Below are 14,396 nucleotides of genomic sequence, written 5' to 3' on the forward strand. Positions count from 1 at the left end.
TCACTCCAGCAGTCTTCCAGGTATTAGAGGACTTTCATCATAAATTTGATGTGATTTTTAGGCAGACAGTTCAACTTTTACTATTTCCTTAAAGATTATATGTTTTCAGATTGCTAATTATTTTTGCCCTCTTCTTAGTATCTTCCTGAAAGTGTGATGCCTAAAACTAAATGTTATGTCCTTGTTGAAGCTGTACCAGTCCTCACTGTTGACTAAGTCAGAGGGATGACAGTCTGTGGTGAAAGCCATTTTCTCACTCATATGTTCCAGGCTGACTATGTACTTCTCTCTGATAAAACAATGTTCAGCAATAATTGAGACCCTTTTTCGAAAGGCTGTTACATAAAGCACCTTCAATCTATGAATGTGAATTACTGGCAAGGTCTTGGTAGTGGGGGGGGGGGGGGGGGCACAGGGGTGGCTTCTGTGAGAAGCTGCCAGAAGCTTCCCCCCATCCCACAGAAAGAGTATCAGGTGGCTCCAGGAGGAGCCCACCACTGCCCAAGTCTAAGACCCATCAGTGATGGTGGTAGAGCCTGTGGGATATTTAAGAAGTGGAAAAACAACGGTGGAGAGAGGAGACAGAATTTGTGAGAGCATCAACTCTGCAGACACCCAGGCCAGTGCAGAAGGAGGGGCAGGAGGTGATGCAGGAGCCAAAGGAGAGATTCCCTTGCCCCGTGGTGAGACCACGGTGAGGCAGCTGTGCCCCTGCAGCCATGGAGGGCCATGGGGGAGCAGAGATCCCCCAGAGCCTGTGGAGGACCCTGCTGGAGCAGGTGGATGTACCTGAAGGAGGCTGTGATCCTGTGGGAAGCCAGTGCTGGGTCAGGCACCTGCCGGAATCTGTTGACTTGAGGAGAGGAGCCCACAATGGAGCACGTTTGCTATCAGGACTTAGGACCCTGTGGGACACTCATCCTGGAGCAGCCTGCTGCTGAAGGGCTGCACCCCATGGTAGGGACCACACTGGAGCACTTCATGAAGAGCTGTAGTGTGTGGGAAGGATTCACACTGGAGAAGCTGGAGGACTGTTTCCTGTGAGTGCAACCCAACAGTGGAGCAGGGGAAGAGTGTGAGGAATTCTCCCCCGAAGAGGAAGGAATGGCAGAGACAGTGTCATGACTTGACCCAAGTTTCCCACCCCACTGTGCTACTACAGGGAGGAGGTAGAGCAAATCTGAAGTGAAGCCCAGGAAGAAGGGAGGGAGGAAGGAAAAGTGTTTTAAGATTTAGTTTTTATTTTCTCATTATCCTATTCTGATTTGATTGGCAATAACTAAGGTAATTTTCCCAGGGTGTGTCTGTTTTGCCTGTGATGGTAACTGCTGAGTGATCTCTCCCTCTACTTACCTCAATCTGTAAGCCTTTTGTTTAATTTTCTCTCCCCTACCCAGCTGAGAAGGGGAGTGCTAGAGTGGTTTTGGTGTCCAGTGTCCAGCCAGGGTCAACTCACCACACTCCTGCTTGAAGTGACACCCTTCACTTGTGTTTACTGAAACTCAACCTATTTTTTCATCCTGTTTTTTCAGGTTGTCAATATTGGTTTGAATTCATCTGTTACCTTTCCTCTGTTCTTCCCAGACTTCTGCCTCTCCCTGTACCTCACCATCAAGTCACTTGATAGACATAGTCTGTATTTCACAGTCGGAGTAATTAGGGAGCAGCTGGACAAAATCAGGTCTGGGACAGACTTACTCAGAGCTGTTTTTTGTGCCACCTACAGAAAACTCTCTGGGTGTATTTATTAACCAGTTTTGTGCCAACCCCTTCACAGCTCCACTCAGACTGCACATCCACAGAAGGGATTTCTTACCCCTACATGCATCAATGAGCACTTTATTGGAGTGCTGGTGTAGGTTCAGATCTCATTTGACAAAATTAGCCTTGGACCTGAGTGAGAACTCATGATGTTATTTTTGAAATTCCCAACCACCAAAACACTGAATGAGAGAGGAGACCTTCTCTGTGAGCCTTTCTTGATCTTCGAACTATTTCTTCTGCTTCTCCTCTTCTTGTAGCAGTCCTTCATGAACATCAATTTTAAGTTAGTTTATGTTCAGTGACTGTAGTAATACAGCAGAGGATAATGCACAGCACAGTCCACTGCTGTGTCTTGGGGTCATGGTTTAGTGGTGGACTTGGCAGTGTTAGGTTAATGGATGGAATATATGGTTTTAGAGGTCTTTTCCAATCAAACCAGTTCTGTGATTCTGTGAGTACCAAGCGGGCTCTTTAACAGCCTGCAGAGTGACATCTCTGTGTATGACTCCAGGGTATTTTTTTGTGTACTCGAGAGAGCAGGAGTATTTTTTAAATTGCAATGTCCTCTGTGATGCAGAAGTCAAACTTGGTGCATCACGGGTGCTGTCTGCTTGGATTAGACTTTGTGGTGACATATCCTGACAAATGTGTCCAGTTTTCCACAGAAGTGGTTTAGCTGGTTCACTCTAAAAACAAGCCTTGGAGCAAGAGAAGCTGCCTACAATGTGTGCAAAGAGGAGGCTTTCTGTGAAGGAAATATGAAGGCTAGTGATCAATAGCTGCAATTTATTTAAAATTTACTGCCATTAAATTGCTTTCAAGCACTGTAATACATCAGTAATTTCAGCTGTGTTAAAACTGAGGCATCTACAATCATCTCCAATCACTGGAAGGCTTTTTGAATTTGATTATCTCTTCTTTCATAATGACTGTAGCTAAACTAGCAGAAGAAAAGGAGAAAGTGATTGCAAATTGTCATCTGTAAAAGAAAAAGTCTGTCAGTGACAAAAAAGGGCAGGCTGCTTCAGAACCAATGGCAAAGTGGTGAGATGATCCATGCAAAGCTCTTGGGTGACAGTGACACGTCAACAATACATGATTTCCTTGTACCTTTTTCTGTAACACCAGCTGATAAAAACATGAAATAAGAGAAATGGCAAAGAGAGAAATGAATCAACACTGAACAAAACTGAACCATGATGTGCACAAACAAGGCCCTAAGTGTGAGCCTGAAGTGACAGTTTTGACCCCTACCATTAATTGTATGTATTTTGTATTGCACTTCAATATGATTATTTCTTTCAACTACTGATGTCTATTGAAATTTTAAGCAAGGATAAGCAAGGAAAACACTTCTGTAATAGTCAGTATTGCAACTCATTTTTATTGAAGGTAAAAGGACAGAGTGAGATGTGGAGGCACTTGCTCTATGTCATAACCTTGCCATTTGCCATTTGCTGTTGGATATGAATTCCTGAGGCAGCTTTTTGGGTCTGTAGTCATAAAGAAGGAAACTATTTTATTTTTATCCAAAGTTATTTCAGAAAACAACACAACAATAACTTGTAGTTTAAAATTTCTATTAAAGCATCTATTCAGAACTGTCATGAATCTCACTGAGTAGTAGGATCTTACTTATGGCACTTATGCATTTTATAAATATCCTGCTCATTAATATCACTATTAATAATGTTTAATTCTCAATGTCCCAAAAGGGTTGTAGGTGCCTGCTGCAGAAGGAAGGAGTACCATCCCACATGTCCCAGGAGCCTTCTCTGCAGGTACAGTGCAGAGCTTCTTTTCTTTGTTTCTCTGAGCTTTCTGCAGCCAGGAAGGTTTATCATGCTGGTAAAACATGCTAGTGGAGGTCATGTATCTAGGAACTGAAAATAAACTACTTATATTTCAAAGCCAATTCCATTGAAGCACTAATCTAAACAGAGAAGTGCCTAAAACCTTCATATTTTATTTCCTGAATCTCTCTTGATCAGAAGGAAGTACTGGTCAAAGAGAAAAATCATCATATGAGACAGAGTCCTGAGAAAAGTTCTGTGCTCTAAGTGCTTTCCATGCTTTCCAGACTGGAGCTGACAGTGTTACAGCTTTTACTGCTGTCAGGCTTGGGCTTCCACAGCTGCCAGTGCAATATAAACAGCATTGGCTCATCTGAGTTGGGAAATTAGCTGGAGCTCTTTGGCAGGGGCTGCTGGGGAGTCACTTTCCATGGTGGGCATTGCCTCCCAGCAAAGCAGCACCTGGGGAGATCTTCTGGGCTGTCCTGGTGTGTGCAGTCCCCAACCACATGGCCCCATCCCTCTTTATAGACTGTCTTTAAAGAGCTGCAGGCTGCAGCCAACTCTTTTAACACAAGCCATTTCCTTTTAGCTTCTCAGAGCAACTAAAACATGTTTACATCAAGTCCCAAACATCTCCTCTTCCAGAATCACTTTCATTACTAGGACAGAGGAGGATAGGTAGGAAAATACAAGTCCATCATGCTGGGAATGTACAAATGTGAGAAAATGGAAATTTACTGATACAGGATTATATAAAATAATAAAATTTTCCAGAGTAATGGGAAAAAATAATAGGGAAAAGATACTCCCTATCCCACTTGTTAGTTTAATGTTTGTATCTTTCTGCTGCTGCAGAATTAAAATCTGACATAGTTTTAATGTCCAGTGCAGGTCAGATGTCAGTAACAGACTAGATCCTGTTACTTGCAATGAGAAATCTAGTGTTTCAGAAATAATTCCTCTCTATGGAAGGTGAGGACTCCTTTAGAAATTTCACATACTGCAGAACAGAGCATTGAACTTGCCCTTCCTGACCATTGCTCACAGACACATGGAAAAATCATCCCTAGGGAATTACAGGTACAGGTTAAAAGTGAGTACTCTAGAGGACTGGGATTAAGCAATCTGGGTTAAAATTATGGAAGTTAGATACTTAAATGCTTTTGGAATTCTCAGCATCAGCCATCAGCTGGAGTGAGAACATGTGCAGAGACAGCCCTTGCAGAGTGGTGGGAGAACAAGGGGGTTTCCATCCTTGCTTGGCTTGTGACTTTTCTGTGCCTGGAGAAAACAGCCTTGCTCTGTTCATGAAATGGGAATTTATAGAACAGGGTTTTTTTCATCTTCACTTGCAATGCAAGAATTTCAGCAGCAAGACTTGTATTCTATTACAAAAAGAGGTAGATATTAATTTTCTTCTAATCTCAGACCAAATTTCTTGCTACAAAGTACAGTACAGTGCAAAATCTATACACCTGCATCCTACAGTGCTGTAATGAACAGTGCCATGAGCTGTAGGTGCTCTATCTTTTCAGTGAAGGCAGTTCTGGAATTCTTCCAGCTGCAGCACTTGGCTTTCCCTTGATGGCTGAATTAGTCCCTTTAATTAGATTGGCCAGGTAGAAACATGATGGTTCAGACATTGTAGGACTCAGACATCAGCACATTAAAGACAGAGTTTCGTGACTTCATATGGGGCTCACTTTCTATCTAGAATGAATTTCTTCTTGGCAGTTAGCCTGGCTAAGCCAGATAAAAGATATAAATTTTCTTGAACTCTGTCTTGCTTTGTTCATTCTTAGTCATGCTGACATGTGAGTGAAGTACAGCTAACCTGATATTTAAGCCTGCCTTCCCTGGAGATGCAGGGTGTTGGGTAGGTGAGGGCTTCTCTCTGTGTCCTGCCTGGAGGCCATTTGCAGAACGTGCAGCATCCACAAAAAGCCAAAGTCATCAACACCCAATGACCACATCAGCCATGTCCTTGGGTGGTCATCTTGTGTTACCAGGCTAACAACTCAGTTGGGCTGAGAACTTCCTCAGCCTCTCATCTGCCCCTCAGCCACTCTCTTGGCTGACAATACTGTACCAGGACCAAGGATTTGCAGAAGCTACACAAGAGCCCACTTACTCTGTTTTTTTTCCTGCATTGACCCCCCAGCAACTATTAACTACTGGGTATTGGGCATGTCAGCCACTTATACAAGCCCAAGCTTCATGCACTCCTGTGAGGGTAGTGCTCAAAAAGGCTAAAGCAGTGCTCCCCTCCCAATGCCAAATGAAGAGCTTCACTGGGGTAAGGACAGTAACTTATCCGCACAAGTTCTCCCTCTATTTCCTTACAGATCTTCTAGCTGGGCTCTGTGGAGGTATTCAGCACAGGTGTTTATCTACAATTCTGATAGAGGCTTACAGAAATGATAGAAAAAAATCCCATTTTCGGCATGAGCTTTCAGACTGCTGTGGCTTTAATGCACATTTTTATTGCTCTGCTGCTGGTATTGCACTGGGCAGCACTGCAGAGGTGGAAGAGAAATACAGCAGACTGGTGGCAGATTTTAAAGGGAGGTGGCCTTGGGCCAGGGGATTAAAGATTAAAATCTTAAGTTTTTGTATTGGTTGTTTTGCCTTTTTTTAACTTCATAGCTGTTTTAAATTTTGCCATTGTATAGTCTGTGCTGTCCTGGCAAGTGTCCTGACTGCTTTCACTGCTGTCCAGAAGGCTCATTTGAGTCTATGGTTAATTTGGGGATAAGTACTTGTGAAATAAAAAGACAAAACAGAGCATAAAATATTAAGTCTGTCTGAGGAGAAAAAAGCAACTAAATCCATCTTGTAAAGAAAAGGTGCAGGAATACCAGATGGCAGATTTACTCTTGTATGCTGGTGCTGAGTATTGCCTCCAAAAAAGGTCTGGAGTACTGACTCAGAAAAGGTCTGGTGGTAGAGTTGGTGTTTTTATGTTATAGTAGTGAGCAGAATGCATCTTGTAATGAAAAAAATCCAGCAGGAGACATAAAGAGTTGCAATTAAACATTCTCTTTATTGGGGCCTTGCTCCAAAATGGCACAAGTGATAAACGCTTAGAGTGCTCATCAGTGCTGCTAATGAAAAGACCCAGAGTCACATGTTACACTTTTATTTGGATTTAGATCAACACCACAGATAAGATACTTTGGTCAAACACAAGAACAGATTGCTATGCCGCTCCTTCCTGGCTGCAATAAGTATAGTAATGTGTAAAAAAAATGCTGGTTCTCCTGGAACACCAAATGTAAATCTTGGACTGGCACATACATCTAATAAATACACTGTTTGCACTTAGCACTTTAAAACAGAATTGCACATGCAAGATGTAACCAGGCTACTGATCACCTTCGTCATTGTCCCTGTCCTATTTTTACTTTTAAAGTTCTTTACTAACCTCTTCCCCATCAAGAATAAAGAATATAATTTGCTGCTCTACTCAGTATTTCAGTGATTAATCTGCTGATTTTGACGTTTAGCAGAGGTCATATTGCGGTCTTCCTCATAGAATTGGTATCTCCTCTACAGCTTGGCTCGAAACACTATGCAGGTAGCAATGGAAGTCCACTGAAGTGATGTGAGATGCCCACAAGCTGAGGAGGAGAGGTTAACACCAAGCAAAAATACAGTAGAGGGACAGGCGTGAATGCAGTTCTTACAATATCAAGAGTCAATACTACTACCACACAAATAATGACATATCAATAATATATTGTACAAGCTTATACAGCAACACATGTTGATTTGCAACATTGTACAGATTAAATCTAAAGTGCACAGCCTCAATCTGAGGTGACAAAACAGTACTATCAATATAATAAAGGCAACACAATTACAGACACTATTTATTTCCTCTTACTTCACGTCCTCATATTACATTGAATCAATACTCCATTTATCTATTTTAGATTAAATTAAACCCACATTGCACTTCTTTTTGTCTTCAAGTATTTTAGAGACAGCAAAACCATATTGCTTTACAAACACAAGTTAGCCATTCAGGCGAAGTTAAAACCAAAACTTTAGTAGGGTTATAAATAGACAGGTCTAAGCTGCAGAACTCTTACCAGCACTTCCAGATGTTGCAGGGAGAAAGGATAAATTTATATTTCCATGCCAGAGACACCTCTAAAGCTAAGGAGTGATGCAGCAAATAATTTCTGCAAGACCTGTGCCCATGGTTTCTAAAAAGGTTTTGAGGCTCTGTAGGGGTTGTTCTTTGGCAGATGTGGCCGTATCTTGACTTTACTGTAGACAAGGATGGAGTCCAGTACTGTGAAAACCCTTTGACAGAACAGTCTGCACTTAGACCCCATCCCTGCCACTCAGATTACAGTCACATTAAATTTAGGCCTTGTCTTGCAGACCTGTACATCTGTAAGAAGCCTTCACCTTCTTAGTGTAGCTGTGAGGTTTTCAGTGTAGCTTGGGACTGCTCACAGCAGAAATAGTTTCGAGATAAGAATTTTCTCAGACGTGACCTTTTATTTAACTGGCTGTTTTAAACACAGAAACCATCCAAATACAACCTTATTTCAGTCTTGGTTAGCACTGTATATTGATTGTGCGTCTGCTCAGGCCACGTGGGAAACATAATTAGGAATAATAGCATCCTATTGTTGTACTGTAATTGATTTTATTAAGTGGTTGTAAGAGCTGCAGTCCTCTTGAGGTTTTTCAGTAACCAACCCTGGAGATGTACAATCCATATGACATGGAGAAAGAACGTATTACATGGGCTTGTCTTTTAAAATAAACAGTAATAAATATTTGAGGCACCTCCATCAAAAGAACAGGAATTCCAGTTAATTTTCAGCTTCTGTACTTGCAGTTTTCTAACCCATATAAAATAAAAATATATAGTTTACAAAATAGGATTTTTATATATATATATTTCCTTTTGTAAAACTATACTTATTTAAATACATTTGAAATGTTGCGATAGGTAAATTAGAAATTCTGTTCTAACACTACGAAAAAGGCAAAATCCTTTCACTTTTAAACATACAGCATGTATATTCTGCATCTCACCACCCCCTCCCACTTCCCCCAATCTGATTTTGTCATCATTTTGGGCAACTTTGGCATAATTCAGTCTGATTGCTGTTAATTTAAAGTAACTACTTTGTTAAAATTTGGGGTAAAATTTTAACTATCTTCTGGTCTTCTTTATTTGTTTCAATGAAGTTTTTTCGTGCAGCTAATTATTAAGGAGGCATTCTAAAACTCAGGAAAGGACTTTAAAGGAGCCATGTTTCTTGATTTTAAACTGTACTCTACTCCAACGCCACAATATAGAAATAGATTTACTTTGGAACAAACTACAAATACATTCGCACAGTTTGTGACAACTTAATTGTCTACTTAGAGGTCCAGGAACAGATTTTCACACCCAGTTATTATAAATCTTGTCCCAGGCGTTCTATTTCATCAATCAGGAAATCAATGTCTTGGTGAGTGGCCGCAGGGTTGGAGATGACCATGCGGAAGAAGTTCACTTTGTCTCCCAGGGGCTGATAGCTCACCATGGTTGTGCCATACTCCATCATCCTGGCTTTTATCACTGGTGCCACCTGCAGAGCAACAAAAAGTGGGGGATGATGATGAGGACTATTAGTATTGTTATTATTATAATTATTTTCATTATCATCACCCTCAATGTTATTAAAACAGAGTATACTTCTTTTTTTTTAATAGAGGATGGAGAGCTACAAGCAGCTGAAATGAAATTACATCCAATATGAATAAAAATATTAACCCCCAGTAAGGAATAAATGTCACATTGAAAAGGCATTCAATTTATCCCATTTCTTTGTCCTGCTCTTTAAATACTGCTAACAGGGACATCACAGCTTTTTTTTTTGTACTGTTCATAACATGGCTGCACTTGTTTTCATATGCCAAGGTGCTGTAGTACTGCTGAGCTTTTCTGCCCTTGCTGGGTTTAGTGACTGCAGTTCACAGTGGCTTCAGCACATCAAGATGGAGCAAATACGAGCTCTGGAGATCAGGCAAAGCCAGGGAATACCACAGCTGGCAGCCAGAGCAAGGTGGTGTCAGACTGACCTGCAGTACAACGACCATGGAGGTGTCATTTGCCAGAACCTCAGCTTGCCCTGTGCCCTGGGAGATCATTCTGGGGATTGCCTGCCTGCAGTTCTGGGAATTGCCTGCTCACCTTCATCAGGCGGCTCGTTCTCTCTTCGCTGTCCTCCATGCCACGCAAGCTGGGAGGTATGTACCAGAAGCAGACATTTGTGTGCTGAGGCTAAGCACAGAATAATAATAGTTTATGTTATAAGAAATGCTCATAATATCTCAATTGCAATTAAGCTCATGCCTTCTCTCCCTCTCATACATCATCTTGTGACAGCAGTTGATGGTTTTCATTATTGTGGTCCACTGAGAGTCATCATTGTTATTAATGCAGAAGAGATAATTTTAAGCAATTTATTCCAAGGGTGTCAGATGTAGAAACACATCATCCAGCTGGGCAAATATATTTACGCCTTTCTGAAAGGCATCTGGATTTTGCAGCTCCTATCCCCTCCAGGGGCTGAAGGGATCATGTGGCTAAGGCAAGAGTCTATTACTGATAATTTAGAGGTGAAGACCGTGTCATTTACTTCTATTTCATGACAGAATAACACAGAATCTGATTCTGTAAACAGGAGCCACAGGTGGTGCATAGAACAGTCTAAGATTTTCTTACTTTTAATGAAATTTATTACTTTGCAATTTGATTCAGCTAGCTGCTGGATTAATATGCATGCACCACAGCATCTTATCTCATTTAACATCTATGGGAGCACTAAGCAGAAAGGCATAAAATAAGAACTAGTTGACGTTTTGTGCATTTTTCCAATCTGCCAACAGTTGCCTGCCTTGCTATGTTCCCCTTTTCTGGATGCTAAATGTGTTTTACAGAGACTCCTTCTGCTGCCAGTTCCTCTATTCATCATCAGACACTGTGGACAAAATTCAGTGATTATGTGGGAGGTGGGGGAAATAAATTCCATATTGGCATGTGGATATGAGCCTGTAATCTCTGAAGAAACATGGCGATGTTCATCCTTGTTCTCTTTTACAGACAGAACACCAGCTAACTTTATAACAGAGGTTTCTGCCCAGCCCTCACAGCTGGAGAGGTTACCCACGCAGCAGTGGCTGAGCACTGCAGAGGTACAGCCACCCAACCCAGGCTGCACTGCTTGCCCTGGGCACCGTGCTCCAGCCCAGCTCCTGGTGTCCAGGGCTCCCACCTCAGCTGGAGTCTCTCCACAAAACTTGCCTGGTGATATCTGCACCCCAGATAGTGGTGCTGCCTCTGTCCCATGAGCCAGCTGGGCTCCCAGGCAACACTAGCCCCTGCCCTGCTGACTGCACCCCATCACAGCAGGGACCTCAGTGCAGATGAGCCTTAGAGGCACCCCAGTTCCCCTGTGACTGCCCACAGCAGAGCTGATAAAACTGCTCTGCATAACTGTCCTTTCTGAGCTGCATGGGGTACTGTATCCCCACTCCCAACAGACCCTGCTATTAGGAATCTGCAACTTGTTTGTACAGCATAAGAGCTGGTTCTCATTGTGCCTCTGTGTGTTGTGTTAGGCTGAGATACCGGTGTTTTGTTTCAGCAGGGTTAAACTGAGCAAACTGAACACTTATGCACAGCTGCCTCATTGCCCTTGTCCCTGCATTCCATGAGGAAGAGAGGAACTGTCACAACAACAGGTTTTGTTACTGGGGTCCCTGCTTTCTGTCTCATGCTGCTTGATCTGAGCTGTTAGTAGCATTCCATAGGTAATGAAGCAAACACTGTTGACCAACGGAGAAAAAGAAGTTGCACTACGTACCTTTCCATCAAACACCATTTCATACCCTTCTCTGTTTTTTATTTTATTGTATAGGTATTCAGCAAGTTCCAAGCACTTATCAATTTGTGCTTCAAATCCTGTGGTTCCCTTTACAGAGAGATGAAGAAAAGAAATTACATGAATATCTGTTCCATGAATTAAAAGGGCAGAAGGACCATGCAATACCTGCCAACACATCAGCACAAGTCACCTCTCAGAAGTCTCTGAAGGATCTGATTCTATGTGATGAAGGGCACTGTGTCTCTAGCTCTTGCCACTGACACCCCTATAGCCAATTTTGCAAAATAAGCATCAGGTACTTGCTTGGTTCTGAAGAATATTTTGCTCAGAATCTGAATAGCATCTCAAAGGGTGACTTGGGAAGATTTTGCAGAGAGGCTGAGGATGGTTTTGGACAGCTTGGATTGGCAGAGAGTGGGTCTTCAGGAGGTGTTGAGTTCCAGACAAGGGGAGTCTCCCACTATTTTCAGGATAGGGGATTTTAATCTTCCAGGAATGATATGCTGGGGATTTTCCAATAATATTTTTTTTTCTTTTAGAACAGGTAGATATACTTTTAGAGCCCAGTCTGATGCTTGTGAAAATACACACTTTGTTTAGATACTACCCTGCCTCTGTAGTGTTTCTCTCTCTTCTTTTCTAACAGATACCATACAAACTCAGAAACTGTGTTTTTAAGAGCTGCAGAAAAGCCTGCTTCTTCTTCTCTGGCAGAAGTCATAATCCTCTCTGTGACATCATAATAGTTCCTGCAATCACCAACTGTGATGTCTCAAACAAAGGATGCACCTTCAAGAGGGAGGAAGGGGAATAAACAGCTGGAATAGATAAACTCTTTAAGAAAAACACATCCTATTTTGTAATGTTAATATTACAAGCAGAGTGTGAGAAGAGAAAAAGCAGTGCAAGGCATATTAAAAAAAAGGGCTTTAGGAGAAATGTCTCTGAGTAATGGATACATGTCCCTGCTAAATCTGTTCTGGCAGTGCAGAACTCACTTAAAAGTCCATGTCATTATGCCTCTGTGTATAGAGATTTCAAAACAGAGTGGAGGTAGCCCTGGGAGAAAGGCTTGGAGTAAAAGAGACTTGTGGCTAAAATCACCTGCCACTCTGCAGACCTTTATAAACATATCCCCTGCATAACAGCTATTGCATCCTCCTTTACAGACTCCCACACCTCCTCAGAGGTTTAATGAGAATCTTTAAGGCTTTCTGGAAATGAAAACAGTGATATCATCTCCTCTGAACCAAAATTAGGCAACCTGACATAACAGATTAAATAAATACACACAAGAACTTATTTAGCAATACAGATAATGTAATCATTAGAGCTGGTGTTTACAGATTTCCCAGTGAAGAGTTTTTGATGAGTTTTCCTCTACACCTTAAAAAAATTACTTCATATCTACTGCATGACACTAGGTATTCCAGTATACTTGCCATATGTAATTTCTGAATACAACTAAAACATCTTTTTTATTTCCAGAAATCTTTCTAACAACATTCTTAGTATGTGATTTATGCTGTTAGACTCCTACAGTTACACAAGACAAATGCTATGCAAAGCCATACAGTTCAAGTTTCAAGATCATGCGTGCTGCTTTGAAGCTTTGTTGTTAAAAGTATAAAATCCCCAGAAAATAATAATGTTCTTTCTTTCATGTTATATATGTGAAATTCTGGTCAGGTATTTTCTGAAATTATGATTACAGAAAGAAAACCCCTCAAGTATATCTGGTGTACATTATTTTAATACAAATAAATGTGTAGCAGGCAGTCCTACCTTTGCCCTCCACATCAACCATAGCTTGAAGACATCAACATGCCTCCCACACTGCAAAGCCTTGTCTCCCGTGTCGTAGGACAGGTCGTAGTGCTTGTCTTGTTGAAAGAGGTAGGAAGCATGCATTTGATTGCAACTCTGCATCAATCCCTTATGGACACAAAGACACAAGCACAGCGAAGTCAGCACAGATTTGGATACTGCTTTGAGGGTTGCTTTGGTTGAAAAATTTCCAACACCCAAATTCAGTTGAAGTGCAAAAGGAAGATCAAAATAAAAGCACAAAACTGGACTTAGTCGCTCAATGGACTAAGCTGTATCAGTGCCCAAGACACCTTGGTACCTGATCCAGCAATGTGTAATCCACTCCCAGAACCAAATCATGTTATAAAAAAGCTGGACATTGTGCTTCCTAGCATTCTTATGCTTCACTTCATTTTTGGATCTTGCCTTTTATTCTTTGTTCTGGTTCCTTTTCCTCCTTTCTTTTGAAGGCTTCTTTTCTGAGTCAGACCAAGACAATTGGTGACTAGTCTAAAGAATATCACTTTTCCATTGCTTTGATCTCTAAAATTCTGATTTTTATTGTTTTCTTTCTTTGTAGGAACAGTTCTTTTCTGCAAAGTTCTCAGCTGTAGATTGGATCCTTAAGCATTATAGAAACCTTTGAACAGACAGAAGAGCCATATGGCCTTTAAAAACCCAGCTAGAGCTATTTCTGGGCTGTATGTATTTCCACATACCATTCTAAGAGGTAACTTTGTGGGAGGGACAGAAGCCAACAAGGTGAGGAAACCTGGCTCATGAAAGCATGAGGTTTCCTTTTTAGCTTTTTAAGTAAAATGCAGAGAGCCACATTCTGGCTCTAGTTAAGATCTCAACCAAGTTTATGGTATACCTTAGTGCCGTTGCCTAAAATGGTGATTTCCAGTCCAAGAAGAATCATAACATGGCTGTTTATCATCAAGTCTAATCTTTATGTGTAACTCAAAACTGAGATAGCAAAATGGGGGAGGGTGGGGGGTAAGGGAATTGGCTTTCTCCTAATCTGAACCATCTGCTCTCACTAGAAGTCAAGGATGGTACTGAGTTCAGCTGGGCAGGCTTTGTCTTGGGGAACTGACCCAGAGGGCACATAAAAGCTAGTTTC

The 14,396-nt window shown here is 41.6% G+C and overlaps 1 protein-coding gene across 1 annotated transcript in view; it reads right to left on the reverse strand.

The window, feature by feature from the left end:
- Nucleotides 1–8,986: 8,986 nt before the first annotated feature.
- The window catches only part of GAD2 (glutamate decarboxylase 2), a 38,878-nt gene continuing 33,468 nt past the window's right edge, over nucleotides 8,987–14,396 (reverse strand). The window contains exons 13-16 of the mRNA XM_062494217.1: nucleotides 13,247–13,396; nucleotides 11,441–11,548; nucleotides 9,766–9,855; nucleotides 8,987–9,160 (exon numbers count right to left, since the gene is read on the reverse strand). Of these exons, the coding sequence (XP_062350201.1) occupies nucleotides 8,987–9,160; nucleotides 9,766–9,855; nucleotides 11,441–11,548; nucleotides 13,247–13,396 (522 nt within the window). The remainder of the gene's footprint in view (nucleotides 9,161–9,765; nucleotides 9,856–11,440; nucleotides 11,549–13,246; nucleotides 13,397–14,396) is intronic.

This window comes from Cinclus cinclus, chromosome 1, assembly GCF_963662255.1.
Source record: "Cinclus cinclus chromosome 1, bCinCin1.1, whole genome shotgun sequence".
Classification (NCBI taxonomy): Eukaryota; Metazoa; Chordata; class Aves; order Passeriformes; family Cinclidae; genus Cinclus; species Cinclus cinclus.